Below are 13314 nucleotides of genomic sequence, written 5' to 3'. Positions count from 1 at the left end.
AAGGAGTGTATATAAAAGAAGTCTGCACTAGCCCAGGGGCATGCCAACATCTGTTATTTTGATTTCTATTTCTAGACTGGCTTCAATACTCCTATATTCAACTACCTAATCAACAGATCTACTTAGACGTCTAACAGGCACCTCAAGCCTATTATGTTCACACCGTACTTCCTCCTATTCTCTACTAAGCTAACGATATTTCCAATTGTCAAGGAGAGAAATCTGTAGTATCCTTCAGTCCTTTTAACAACCAACTCAACAACCAATCTGCCAGGTCTAACTCGTTGGACCTACCTTTACAATACTCATAAAATCCCAAAACTTCTCTCAATACACCTGCTTATATACTGCATTTATCCAAGGGCTATCCTCTAGACTGGTACCTACTACCTGGATTTCCTCCCTGCTTCTTCCCGTTAGGTTATTCTCTAAACATCAAGAAAAGTACGATTAAAATATAAAAAATGTTGTTCCTCTGCTCAGCCAACTCCAGTGGCTTCCCATGTCACTCAGAATAAAGGTCAAAGTCCTTCACGTGTCTTATAAAATCACATGTGATCCTACACCTTTTACCTTTCTGCATTCCTACTACTTAGTGCTGAAGAGCCACACTGATCAATCTTATATTTCCAATATCTTTGGCACCTGGGGCAATTGCTCTTCTGCCTCGTACATCTTCTCCCACAACCAATTTATTTACATGGTTCTCTGACTTCCTTCAGGTCTTATTAATGAAATAGCACCCTCTCAATGAGACCGTCAGTGGTTACCCAATTTAAAATCCCACACCTTACCCACCTCCCTTATATTCCTAAAACTCTACCCTGCTTTTTCTCCAAATCTGTTATCACTATATAACACACTGCAGATTTCATTTATTTTATCATCATTCTCCTCATTGGAATGAATACCCAAAAGGCATTTTGTCCATATTTGTCATTTTGTCCACTGCTATATCCCCAGCCCAAACAACTATACTGTCCGTAGCATACACTCAATAAATATTAATAAAATGGATAAGTGTTAACCAAGAGAAATTAAATCAAGCTTATTTACTTACCTCAACCATATTTTTTTCCAGCTCTTTGCGTTTGTTCTCTTCACTTGCCAGATTTTTCTTCTTGAGATCAAAGGCACTTTGAGATTTAGTATTAACTCGCTGAGCGTCTGCAAGAGCGTCTTCTAAAGATCGGAGTATACCTCCAATTTCCTATAATCAAATGCAGCCAATCCAATCAGCATACTTGTAATTTGTTCATGTCATCATGTTCTTGTATAACTTCTGTAAGATTTACTTTTTATAAGCTATGTTATTATCACACGTTAAGATGATCAATACAGAAGACAACGCCAGTGGACCTCACTTATTACAATTTTTTTTCCCACAGTATATTATCTGTTCTTACATATTATGTCTGACCTTATCTTTTCTTCTTTCCAACTCTTCTATTTCATGGCTAAGTGCTTTTATTTTTTTATCATTCTCAGACAATTTTTCTTGAAGCTTTACAACTTTATCTTGCATTTCTTTTAACTCCTCAGCTGAGCGTTCTTTTGTATCTTCAGCCAGCAAAAACTGATAAGCAATATATAAACGACTCAAATGTTCTATTTCCCTCATTACTTTTTGGTACTCCAAGTAGGAAGATCTTTCCTGGAAGAGAAATCACCAATAAAGTATAACTCAAACTTCAAAATTTTCAACAAACTTAGAAAGACTCAAACTACAGCAACATGTATAAAATTTCCCATCACATAATAGACTTTGTCTTAGATTAGTGATCATGGATTATAGAAATTTTAACATTAGATCTCTAGCTTTTCAGATACCCTATACCATCTCCAGTGAATCCTGTGTGGTTGTTTCTTTTAATATATAATCAGGCAGTTGAGATTAACAAAGAAATGTGGACACAAGGTTCACAGACTGGGGGGTAGTAAGTAGTCTACAAACTACACAACCACCAATGATACATTATTACATATATTTTGAAATAGTATTTACCAGGATGCCTACCCAACATTCAATCATGTAACTATTTACAAACATTTGCTCACACATTATTAAACTTGATTCTGATAAGGACCCCCTAGGGCAGACAGAATAATCAAAATCCCTAACCACACCTTTTCAGATTTGCCAATAACATCCACATTATTGGCAAATCCATAATACTTTATGGATTCAGAATACAACTCTGAGAAGTATCAAATTTTAATGAGCATTTAATGAAATCCTAAATGTGAAAGTTTAAAACCAATGTGCTATAAATGCATTTTTTCACTGAAATATTATGTCAGAAGCTACAAAGATGATAGAAAAGACCTGGACATTTGTTTTAGTACCTTTCACTTATCAATGGTCTTGACAGCAATAATTGCAGTGGTAGCCCCTATTATCCTAGAAATTATTCACTCTACCAACAGGATTACTAGGAGTGTCATGTCCTCAAGAAATGTTGTTCTGCTCAATTCTACCTCTCCATCTGGGAGATCATTTTCTGAGATTATGAAGAGCAATCTCCAAAATCACTATGATTAATAGGTATGAATGAAGTACATGTCCTCTATAAGCAGAAGTCTGATTAACAAGTACCAACTCTAACTCCTTATCTTATCCCATAGAAAAATTCCTGAGAAGTGGTGTACATTTCATCTCTATGTGTATGATCTTGAATACAATGAAAAATTGTCAACAATTTTGAGAGACATTCTAGATGGCTGTCCTCACATACACAGTATATACCTCTTTTAATTTTTGAATGGTTGGAGTAATCTCTTCTTCAAGTATCTGGAAAATAAAGGAAAATCAAAATTTTCAGTATGTAAAGTACCATTAAAAAATCTGAAAGGAAAAGTAGCATGGAAGTTTAAGGAAAACTGGGGGAGGGGAAATTTCCTCTTTACAGCAGGGAAACTCTAAATGCAAAATTACTCTCTTTACAAACATTTTATATAAATTTAATTACCGTCTTAATTTCTTTCAGCTTAGCCTCTTTTTTTTCTATAGTTTTCTGGGCAGCTATTTTTTTGTATTCATACATCCTGGTTCCAGCTGCTTCTTCTATCATGGATAAAATCTGGAAAGATAATTACATTAATGTTTCAAGAACACAAGATAAATCTCATTGGAGTTTACATTAAGTATATCATTTAAGGTCTTAACCTCACTAAGCATGCTTATCAAAAAAAAGGCCCAAATGGACCAGAGACATTAAGTACATAAAAATGCACGTATTGCCCACAGCCCTAACATTCAAGAAACATTTCTGGCCTTTACTCCAATTCTAAAATTGAACTTCATGCAACACTGAGGCAGAGTAAATCTCTTTTAAAATTGAAGCCAGGGGCATCCGGCTGGCTCAGCAAGTAGAGCGTGCAACTCTTGATTTTGGGGTTGTTGAGTTTGAGCCCCATGTTGGGTATTTAGATTACTTAAAAATAAAAATTTTTAAATAAAAAAATAAAACTGAAGCCAATAATTCCTCTTTTCCTTCAAACATAAGTTTAAAAAAAATAAAGGCTACCAACATTCAGTTTTCATTTTAGAAGCTTCTACTTAAAATTGTTCCAAGAGACTTCAGCCATTTTGTGCCAACAGGATGAAGCATGACATAACATGTGCATCCCAACTGTGGCATGTGCTTTAAGAACTTGGGCAAATAACTTAATCTTCTCTGTGCTGCGGTTTCTTCATCCATAGCATATGGATAATATCTCACAACACTGTTGAGAATTACACAAAATAATTCATGTAAAAAGCACTCTAAAAAAGGCAAGTACTTATCAATTATAATTTCCTAAGTAAAACAATTTTACCAGCACTCCTTTTTCAGAAGCTTCTACACACCATCAATCCTTATCTCAAAAGGATTATTTCTCTCAAAACTATTCTCATTTCTATGTATTTGGCAGGTTTCAAATTAGAAGTTTCCCTTAAGACATTATCTAAAGAAAATATGCATGACCTACGTTCAAATCAGACTATTACCAATTATCAGTTTTCCCCTTAGTTCTCAATAAAAAATAGTAACTAAAGAGCCTTTGTTCTTGTTGAAAACATTCATTCCTTTACACCAACTCTTTTCAAGGGGGCTCCAAGAAAAAAAAACTTTAAGTCTTAATACCCTAAGCAATCCACTGAATGCAATGAATTAATTTCACTGAAATCTTTTTCTGTAGGGTTTAAGTCTGACATGGAACACTGGTTGAGAAAGGCTGCTTGATACAGTCAAAATTTCTTTTAATACTGGGCAATAAAACTCTTAGAAGAAAACACAGAAGTTAAGCTCCTTGACACTGGTCATAGTGAAAAATTTTTTGGATTTGACACCAAAAGCAAAGGCAACGAAAGCAAAAATTAACAAGTGGGACTCTATCTGACTGAACTACCTTCTGACTGAAAACCTTCTGCATAGCAAAGGAAAACATAAACAAAATGAAAAGGCAACCTAGGGAAGAGGAAAAAGTAGTTGTAAATCATTAATCTGCTAAGGGGTTAATATCAAAATACATAAAAAACTTGCATATACAACACAATAGGAAAAAAACAATCTAATTAAAACCTGGGCAGAGGATGCGAACATTTTTTTCACAAAAGATAGATGAAAGGTATATGAAAGGTATTCAACATCATTACATCAGGGAAATGCAAATTAAAACCATGAGATAACTACCTGTTAGAATAGCTATTATCACAAAGACAAGAAATAACAGGTGCTGGTGATAATGTGGAGAAAAGGGAAACCTTTTCTATATTGTTGATAAGAATGTAAATTGGTGCAGCCATTATGGAAAACTATGAAGATTCCTTAAAAGATTAAAAATAGAACCACCATATGATATAGCAATTATATTTCTGGGTATTTAGCCAAAGAAAACAAAGACACTAACTTGAAAAGATACCTGCATCCCCATGTTCACTGCAGCATTATAATACCAAGACATGGAAACAACCTAAGTGTTGGTGATGAACAGATAAAGAAAATGTGGTATATACACACAATGGACTATTATTCAGCTATTTAAAACAAATGCAATCTTAAATTTTTTTTTTAATGTTTATTTATTTTTGAGACAGAGAGAGACAGAGCGTGAGTGGGGGAGGGGCAGAGAGAGAGGGAGACACAGAATGTGAAGCAGGCTCCAGGCTCTAAGCTGTCAGCACAGAGCCTGACGCCGGGCTCGAACTCACAGACCGTGAGATCATGATCTGAGCCGAACGTCGGATGCTTAACCGACTGAGCCACCCAGGCGCCCCTAAAACAAATGCAATCTTGCCATTTGTGACAATGTGGATGGAACTGGAGGGTTTTATGCTAAGTGAAATAAGTCAGGCAGAGATAGAGAAATACTGTATAATCGTATTTGTATGTAGAATCTAAAAAGAAAAAAAATGAGATCCTGGAGAACATATTAGGGGTTGCCAGAAATAGGGGTTAAAGGGTGGACAAAATGGGTACAGGTGATCAAAGGTACAACCTTCCAGTTACAAACATTCTGGGGATATAAGGTATAGGATGGTGACTACAGTTAATAAAACTGTAAAAATACAGTTAATAATACTATATTTGAAAGTTGCTAAGAGCTAAGAAGATAAACCTTAAAAGTTATAAGAAAAAGAAAATTGAAACTATGTGGTAATGGATGTTAACTAGACTTATAAGGATCATTTTGCAATGTCTACATATATTAATCACTATATTGCACACCTGAAACTAATAGGTCACTTATACCTTCATCAAAAAAAAAATGTTAAAAAAATCTGCTCGACAATGTTCCACCCGTGCCTTTTCTTATACATTCTCATTTAATCCTCAAAAAATACCTGAGGTAAGGACTCGACTCTAATTTATGGATGAGGAAACTAAAGCTCAGAAAGGTAATGTCATATAGCTTTAAAAAGGTAGGGGGCCAGAGTGCCAAATAATAAAAAAAAAAACAAAAAACTTTCTTTACTAATTATTCTTAATAATGTTCCTAAGAATTTTAAGAATAGAAGAAATTATGTTTAAAAATTGACTTAGAAGATTAAAACAGTATCTACAATTATTACTTTTATTGTCTACAAATAGTATCTTTACCTCTGGAGGTTTCATGTTCAATACTTTTGTAATTCGGCCCTGAAAAATAAAATGGCAGTTACTGTAATGATAACAAATTAGAGTCAACTAAAGGCATACACATTTACCTGCACTGAAGTTGTTATATCCTAATATACCAACCTTTTGGGAATTCTTTCTCTTACCTACATGAAAAGATGTTTCTTCTAGAATTCTGCTATTCACACTTTCACTTACCAGTAATATAGTTTTTAAATAACACAAAGTCAACTCAGATCATATTTCTGAAACAATATTAATGATACAGAAGTCTCCAATAAATATATAAATACATAAGTATATACAATTTAGCATAATTGTTGGACATCTTTTGATTTTTCTTTTTACTTGCTGCACTCCAAGATAATTTCTAGAAATAGAAATTCTGGGCCTCAAATAGAATAGTTACATGTTTTATTTCAATGCCAGATTATCAGTACCAAAAAAAACCAAAACAAAATTCCACTACCCAATTCTCAGACCATCATATTACTTATGATTTCGATTCATTTAAAATAAATTTTCAGCCTTGAGGCTGTGATATACTGAAAATAATGTTATTTTGGTCCCATCAGGATCCTGCCATTGACCTTGCTGTAACTTTCTAAGAGGACAGTTGGATGGGGCAAGTAAGGACAAGATAATATTAGCACTTAATTTTCATTTGAATAAGTCTCCATGTAAGAAAAAATTTTTTTTTTTTTTTTTTTTTAGTGTTTAATTTTGAGACAGAGACAGAGCATGAGCGGGGGAGGGGCAAAAAGAGAGGGAGACACAGAATCTGAAGCAGGCTCCAGGCTCTGAGCTGTCAGCACAGAGCCCGATGTGGGGCATGAACTCATGAACCCGTGAGATAAGGACTTGAGCGAAGTCCAACACTTAACCGACTGAGCCACCTAGGTGCCCCTAAGTAAAAACATTTCTTAAAATTTAATATATATTTGAAATAACAAAATGCTTGAGTCCAACACTGAAAGGAATTCCTTTAAAAGGAATATATTATGACAATATCTTTTTAAAAAATTTTATAGTGTATTCTTGTAAGTCAAGGAAAATTATTTCTAGACATTCTTCAAACTTCAAATGTGTATGTTAGAACACATCAGTACATATTAACTAAATCAACCTCTTAACAGGTGCCCAAACACCAGTGTAATGGTATATAAAAAACAGAAAACCCAAAAAGAAGCAATTCCCGTATTACAGTATCATAAAAAATAAACAATGTCAAAGTGTATATAAAGGCCACAAACAAAATACCTGCATGATGAGAAAGTGAGGGTTGTTAACGTTAAGGCCAACAGAACAGAAGAGATCTTGTACTCTGGTATTGTTTGCATTTACTCCATTGATTAAATATTTATTTCTGCCACCAATAACCACCTAAAAGGGAAATATTTTAAAAGATATAAATGAATATATAAATCTTGAAGTAAGATGATACCTTTCCAAATATATTTCACTTGTTTGTTCTGTCCTACTAATGATAAATAAAACCAATCCTGAATAAATAATGGAGGAAGTGTGACATGGTCAAAAAGAGTCAGGTCAATTGGTTTCTAATCCAAGGACATTCCACACACAAGCCTCCTAATCTCTCATGCATTGGACTAAATCTCTAAGGTCACTTTTGACTTTATGTTTCCTAGTATGTATAAAACATATTCTATACCTAATCATTCTTTAGAATTTTCCCACCCTCAGAGGTTAACCCCTCCTTCCTCCACTTTTTAATTTCCAAAAAACAGAAGTCAGATACTAAAAACTAAAGACAAGGAGTTTGATAGCAGTGTGATAGTTTGATCCTTGACAAGATTCTAAAATGGGTCAATAAAGACATGACTTGTGAATACTTGAAAGAAAAAGAGTAATTATGGAGCTTCAAAGAACAACTTATACCAGACATCAGCGTGTTCACACTCTGCTATAGCACTTACATTGTCACTTATTGGGCATAATCATCTCACCCATCCTATTTTGAGGTCCTTCTTCTATCTGTATTTCCCAGGGCTTTCAAGATTGCCCAGCACATACCAAACACTTAATAAAATACTGAATGAGTGTTAATTCAGTTCTTTTCTTGACAGAAGCATTAAGCTGATAGATCACATACTACTATATTTGGAACAATAAACCTAATATACACGTAAGTATTTTAACAAAGTCCTTCTAACAAAAATTTGGTGAAAATACAGGCATATGGATTATATGAGGACAGGAATTTTAGGTAGATTAGTAGGAGACTTACTAAAAATTCCTAAAAGGTGAGTATTTGATGGATGCTTAATGACAAAGAACAGGATTTTGTCTCAAACTAGTCAATGCCTTACTTTTTTTTTTAACTAGAGGTTTTTATTAAAATAGAAAAGGGAATCAATAAATTACATAATGCTAAGATGGAGAGTCAAAAGGACTTAACAGAATTTTTAAACATAAAACTGACAAAGTAAAAACACTGTAGGACTATAGTAAGAAAAAGGGACAATGTATGGTCTCTGCTTTGGTTTCAAAAACCTGCTTACATACAGAAATGGCAGTAACACAGCTAATAACACACATTTAAAAAATCAGAGTTTAAGTGAAGTGGATATGAACTCATAACATATTATGAACTCTCCAAAGACATACTGGGGAAAATAGAAGAGTACGTAAAATGAAAGAAGTGACAATTCTGCTTAATCCTGTCCTAAGGAGACCAATTCTGGGACATGCAATTTGATATACCATGCATTAAAAATAATTTAAAAAAGGCATAAAGAACCTAGAGCAAGTTTGTATTCAGTGTGATCAGACAAGTTAAGGAAATAGAAACAATTATCAATTCAAATACCTAGAGAGATTTAGCTTAAATATTAAATATTTAAACACCTAAATATTAAAACATGGAATACATTAGATTTGCTTTTTGATGCTCTCAAAGAATCAGATTTAATGTGTAAAATTTGATGACAGTACTTCAGCTCATTTTATAGGAATAACTTTCTAATTAGACTCATCCAGTGACAATAGGTTACCTCAGAAGATGGCAAGATCCCAACTATTATAGGTACTCCAGTACAGAGAAAATTCAAGTATAGTTCAAGATTTAAAGCATAGTTATTAGTGCTTATCCTGATTGATGGCTTTTTAGATCCCTTTCAATCCTCTTGGTAAATGGTGGAATTTGCACGATCAAATTTTTAACATAAGGAAGATATTCTTAAGAAACCTAGTCAGTTTTTGATCAATTTTGCTCATAAACTTTCTCTCTCCAGCAGTCTCATTGCCAAAAACCATGTCAGACAAAAGTTCTTAGATATCCAAATATTTAGGAGTCACTCACCTGCCTCGTTACTGTAATTTCATCATGAACCTCAAATCCTAAAGGACTTTGCTTTTTGTCAGAATTATCAAATGTGATTGACACGGAGGCTTTGGTAATACCAGCCTGCCCATTTTTGTAAACTAAATCTTGTAAATTAGAAGCCCGAACCTAAAACAAAAGAAAAGTTTGTCAATTACAAAACCCCATATTGAATAAAATGGCACTAAAAATGGGTTTCTTACTGTTGGAAAACCACCCATGTAGTATCCACTAAGTAGCCAGCCAGGCAAGGAAAGCAAGGAAAATGGGAAACCACATAAAATGAGTGCCTTTCCCCACAAAACTGTTCCAACCCTGCACTGGATTGTTTTCTATTCATTTCGTAGCTGAAGTTCATTTGAAAGATTTAGGAAGACAGCATCTAAGAATTTCACTATTCATCCAATCCCATTAGATCCTGAAAAGGCATTATAACGCAGAGTGAGCGGGTAGGAATACAGCTTCTGGAATAAGACTCCCAAATGCCCGAGTTTGAGGGTTGCTCCAAATACCTTAAGGGGATGAACCTTAGGCAACACTAAATTTCTATTTTCTCATCTATAAATAGAGTAGAAAAAAAAGTAGAGTAATAACATCTACCTCTAAAGGACCGCAGTGAAGTATATGCACTGTATTTAAACTCCATATAAAAACATATTGAATAATTCTGTATGGTTATTTCAGAATTTGGTAAAGTACTAAAGTACTCGTAAGTTGTTTGATATTATAAGACAAGTTATTTGATTCTTACAAAAAACTTTACTGACCCCCCCCTCCTATAGTGAATGCAGTCAAGGCTTTTAAAAGTGCCCTAGATTATGACAACTATACTTCATTCAAAAAAACAAACAAAAAAAAAGTGTCCTGGATTATAGAAAACTCAAGCTTTATTCTAATTTTAAACAAAGAATGGTAGGTTAAGTTCAGTAAAAACCCAATAGAAATGAAAAAAAAAAAAAGATAATTCACATAAACTTAAAAATGCAAATGAAAACTGGCAATAGTGTCCAAATTCAATGAGGATTCTCTTGAGGTTCCCCAAACTTATAATTCATATATATCAGAAAGTTTACCTGAGACAGGTTGGAAATGCCCAGCAAAAAGCAGATGGAGTCCAATATGTTGGATTTCCCACTACCATTTAAACCGGTGATAGCATTGAAGAGGGGGTCAAAACCATTGACTTCAGTCCTCTGAGCATAGGACTTAAATCCCTCAAGAATGATTGACTTAACATGCATCTTCACTACTGACTTGGACAGGTAAACTGCTAGGAATCAAACAGGCCACAAAGCAGTTCTGTACAAAACAGAAATACAATAAGTGGAACAGAAATCTGGAATCATGACGTATGTAGAAAGACTAAAACATAAAAACGACTTAATGGCTTAATATAAATAAAAGAGCCACTTGCTGAGCTACTTCCTCTGAAGTAAGGACACTTTTTCCAACTTAATTAGAAGTTAATTAAACCATTAATTCAACCTGGAAGTCAACGACTTAATTTTCCAGCCTTCCCTTCCATCTTTATCATACTCTTAACAGAAACTACCGATTATTTCATATCCCACTCCCTCTGCCCCCAGTGTCCTTCTCCCTGATACAGACATGACTCACTCTCCTTTACTACACTCACGACTTTGCTTAAATGTCACCATACTGAGGTCCTGACTTCTCTATATAAAAACGCACCTGTCCCCATCCCCTCTGCCTTTTCCTTCACTGTACTTAAAGATGACGCTAAACTGGGGTGCCTGGGTAGCTCAGTCGGTGAAGCCTCTTGATCTCAGGTTCGTGGGCTCCAGCCCCCCATGGGGCTCTGTGCTGACAGCTCAGAGCCTGGAGCCTGCTTGGATTCTGTCTCCCTCTCGCTCTGCCCCTCCCCAACTCGCACTCTGTTTCTCTCAAAAATAAATAAACATTTAAGAAATTAAAAAGATGACGCTAAACAGTATTTTTGTATTTGTCTACCCAAACTACCATAATGAAAGTTTCTGTAAAATCTTCGCCCGTTCCACCGCTGTATGCCCTAATAGTGCCTGACTCGAGGGCGCGGGGAGTCAGTCAACATTTACTTAAATAGATGAATCCCATATATTCTCGAGATTCTGTTTTCACTCAGCCTGTTCCCTCGCCCCACCAGGCCTTTCTATCAACAATTGTTTGCACCACTCCAAGGCTGGAGAGAAAGTAGACATTCTTCCAGGAACCCTTTAGGACTAATTTTAGTTTGAGGTCCAGTCTTGCTAAACCCTCCTTCCACGCGCGCGCACACACACACACACACACACACACACACACACACACACACACACACACAAAACCCTATCCTCCTCTCCAGCCAGGAATGCCTGACTAGGCCCAACCGGCCCCGCTCACCCACCTGCCTCACCACTGCGCCAGGCCCTCCGGGCTTGAGGCTCCCCAGAAGCTACTCCTGGTCACAAGAACAGAGACTGGGTTCACCCTTGCCTGGCCTTGGGCGCTACTAAGCGAATTGCAACATAGTGGCTAAGACACCCGCTCCGCGATCTACACCCAGGCCGGAAATGTTTATGCCTTTGAATTTCGGCGCGAGCAAAGGACCCCACCTCCACTGCCGATTTCATTGCCAGGTGCCTACGAGATGCCTAACTTAGAGGTTCTAATTTTCCCTCCCATCGAACAATCAAAGTGACAGAGGGATAGGAAAGAGCGTCACGACAATGGTAACTCCAGGGATGCAAGAGCTGGGACCTGAAGACTAAAGGAGAAAGCGGCATTTGCTGAGCTCGGCGTCCGGCACCCCACGGGCAGCCCCATACTGCAGCCAAGGGCCTCGCGTCTCGCCAACCCCACCCCACTTCAAGTCCCATCTGGCCTCTGGCTGTCCCGGAGGCCCCGCCCCGTCCAGAGTCTCGCGGGTTTTGCGGGGGGAGGGAGGGGAGAAACTAGCTGGTGCGGACGGCAGCTTTCTCAGAGTCCTGAAGGCAGGGAGGCGGGAAGGCTTCTAAGTAGTGTTACCAGTGTATTTCAGAAGACTCAGAATTTATCCGATTTGGCTCAGATTTGTCAAAAATAGAATCTGTGCTTTGTCGGTGCTGGAAGGCGCGGAACTTCGGGGCACTGTTGGGGGGGTGGCGTTCTGGCTCCGCCCCTCGCGGCTCCGGTCTCTGGCGGGCTTTTTCATCTCAAATTTCGCGTGGGGGTGGGACGTTAGTACTCGCTGTCGAGAGCTGTGCTGATCCCATAGGAAATTGTGTGGGGCTGGCAGGTGGTGGGCAAATAGGTGTTTCCTTCCCTGCACTTCCGTTAAAGCAGTGGCAGAACTAACATTTCACAGAATTTCTTTGGAAACCGGATTGTTAATATTTATGCCAGGCTGGGTTCCAAGGGCTTTCAAATCCTGTCGCAACTCTGTGAAACCCGTGACATTGTTTTCATTTCACAGGTGAGCGAACACAGGTCAAGCAACTTACTCCAAGTAATAAGTGGAGAAGCTGGGATTTGGTCCCAAGCAGTGTAGCTTCATATCGCGTATTGTTAAATGGTTATATACTATTCCTCTTCGTGTTCAGAATCCAGTACCATTAATAGGATTCTGTATTTATCAGTGTGTGCTGTTATCAACAAACAAAACTGACCAGTTTACTCACAGTTGAGCATTCTGATACTACTAAGGAGGGACAGCGGCAGATTGCACTGTCGTGCTGTCCCTATGTGAGGTATAAAAAGATGGTGTAGCTGGTATGCTATTTTAAGCCATATGTTTAAAATTTCTTCACCCAGGAATGGCTTTGCAGCATTGGACACCAGTAGAACTATCAAGAACCGCCAATAATGGGCCTATGTTTTGAAATTCATTCTCTTCCTAAGAGGATAAAATAGGTT

The 13314-nt window shown here is 36.9% G+C and overlaps 1 protein-coding gene across 2 annotated transcripts in view; it reads right to left on the bottom strand.

The window, feature by feature from the left end:
- Nucleotides 1–12002, bottom strand: part of SMC2 (structural maintenance of chromosomes 2) — a 66616-nt gene extending 54614 nt beyond the window's left edge. For both annotated transcript variants that reach the window (XM_007089254.3, XM_042964078.1), the window contains exons 1-9: nucleotides 11828–12002; nucleotides 10518–10743; nucleotides 9424–9573; nucleotides 7362–7484; nucleotides 6084–6122; nucleotides 2970–3080; nucleotides 2747–2791; nucleotides 1421–1654; nucleotides 1061–1210 (exon numbers count right to left, since the gene is read on the bottom strand). In XM_007089254.3, coding sequence (XP_007089316.3) covers nucleotides 1061–1210; nucleotides 1421–1654; nucleotides 2747–2791; nucleotides 2970–3080; nucleotides 6084–6122; nucleotides 7362–7484; nucleotides 9424–9573; nucleotides 10518–10685 — 1020 coding nt within the window. In that variant the 5' untranslated portion in view covers nucleotides 10686–10743; nucleotides 11828–12002. The remainder of the gene's footprint in view (nucleotides 1–1060; nucleotides 1211–1420; nucleotides 1655–2746; nucleotides 2792–2969; nucleotides 3081–6083; nucleotides 6123–7361; nucleotides 7485–9423; nucleotides 9574–10517; nucleotides 10744–11827) is intronic.
- Between the last annotated feature and the right edge of the window lie 1312 nt (nucleotides 12003–13314).

The sequence above is a fragment of the Panthera tigris genome, chromosome D4 (assembly GCF_018350195.1).
Source record: "Panthera tigris isolate Pti1 chromosome D4, P.tigris_Pti1_mat1.1, whole genome shotgun sequence".
Classification (NCBI taxonomy): Eukaryota; Metazoa; Chordata; class Mammalia; order Carnivora; family Felidae; genus Panthera; species Panthera tigris.
The sequence above is the reverse complement of the archived record's forward strand: the minus strand, read 5'-3'. Positions and strand labels throughout refer to the sequence as shown.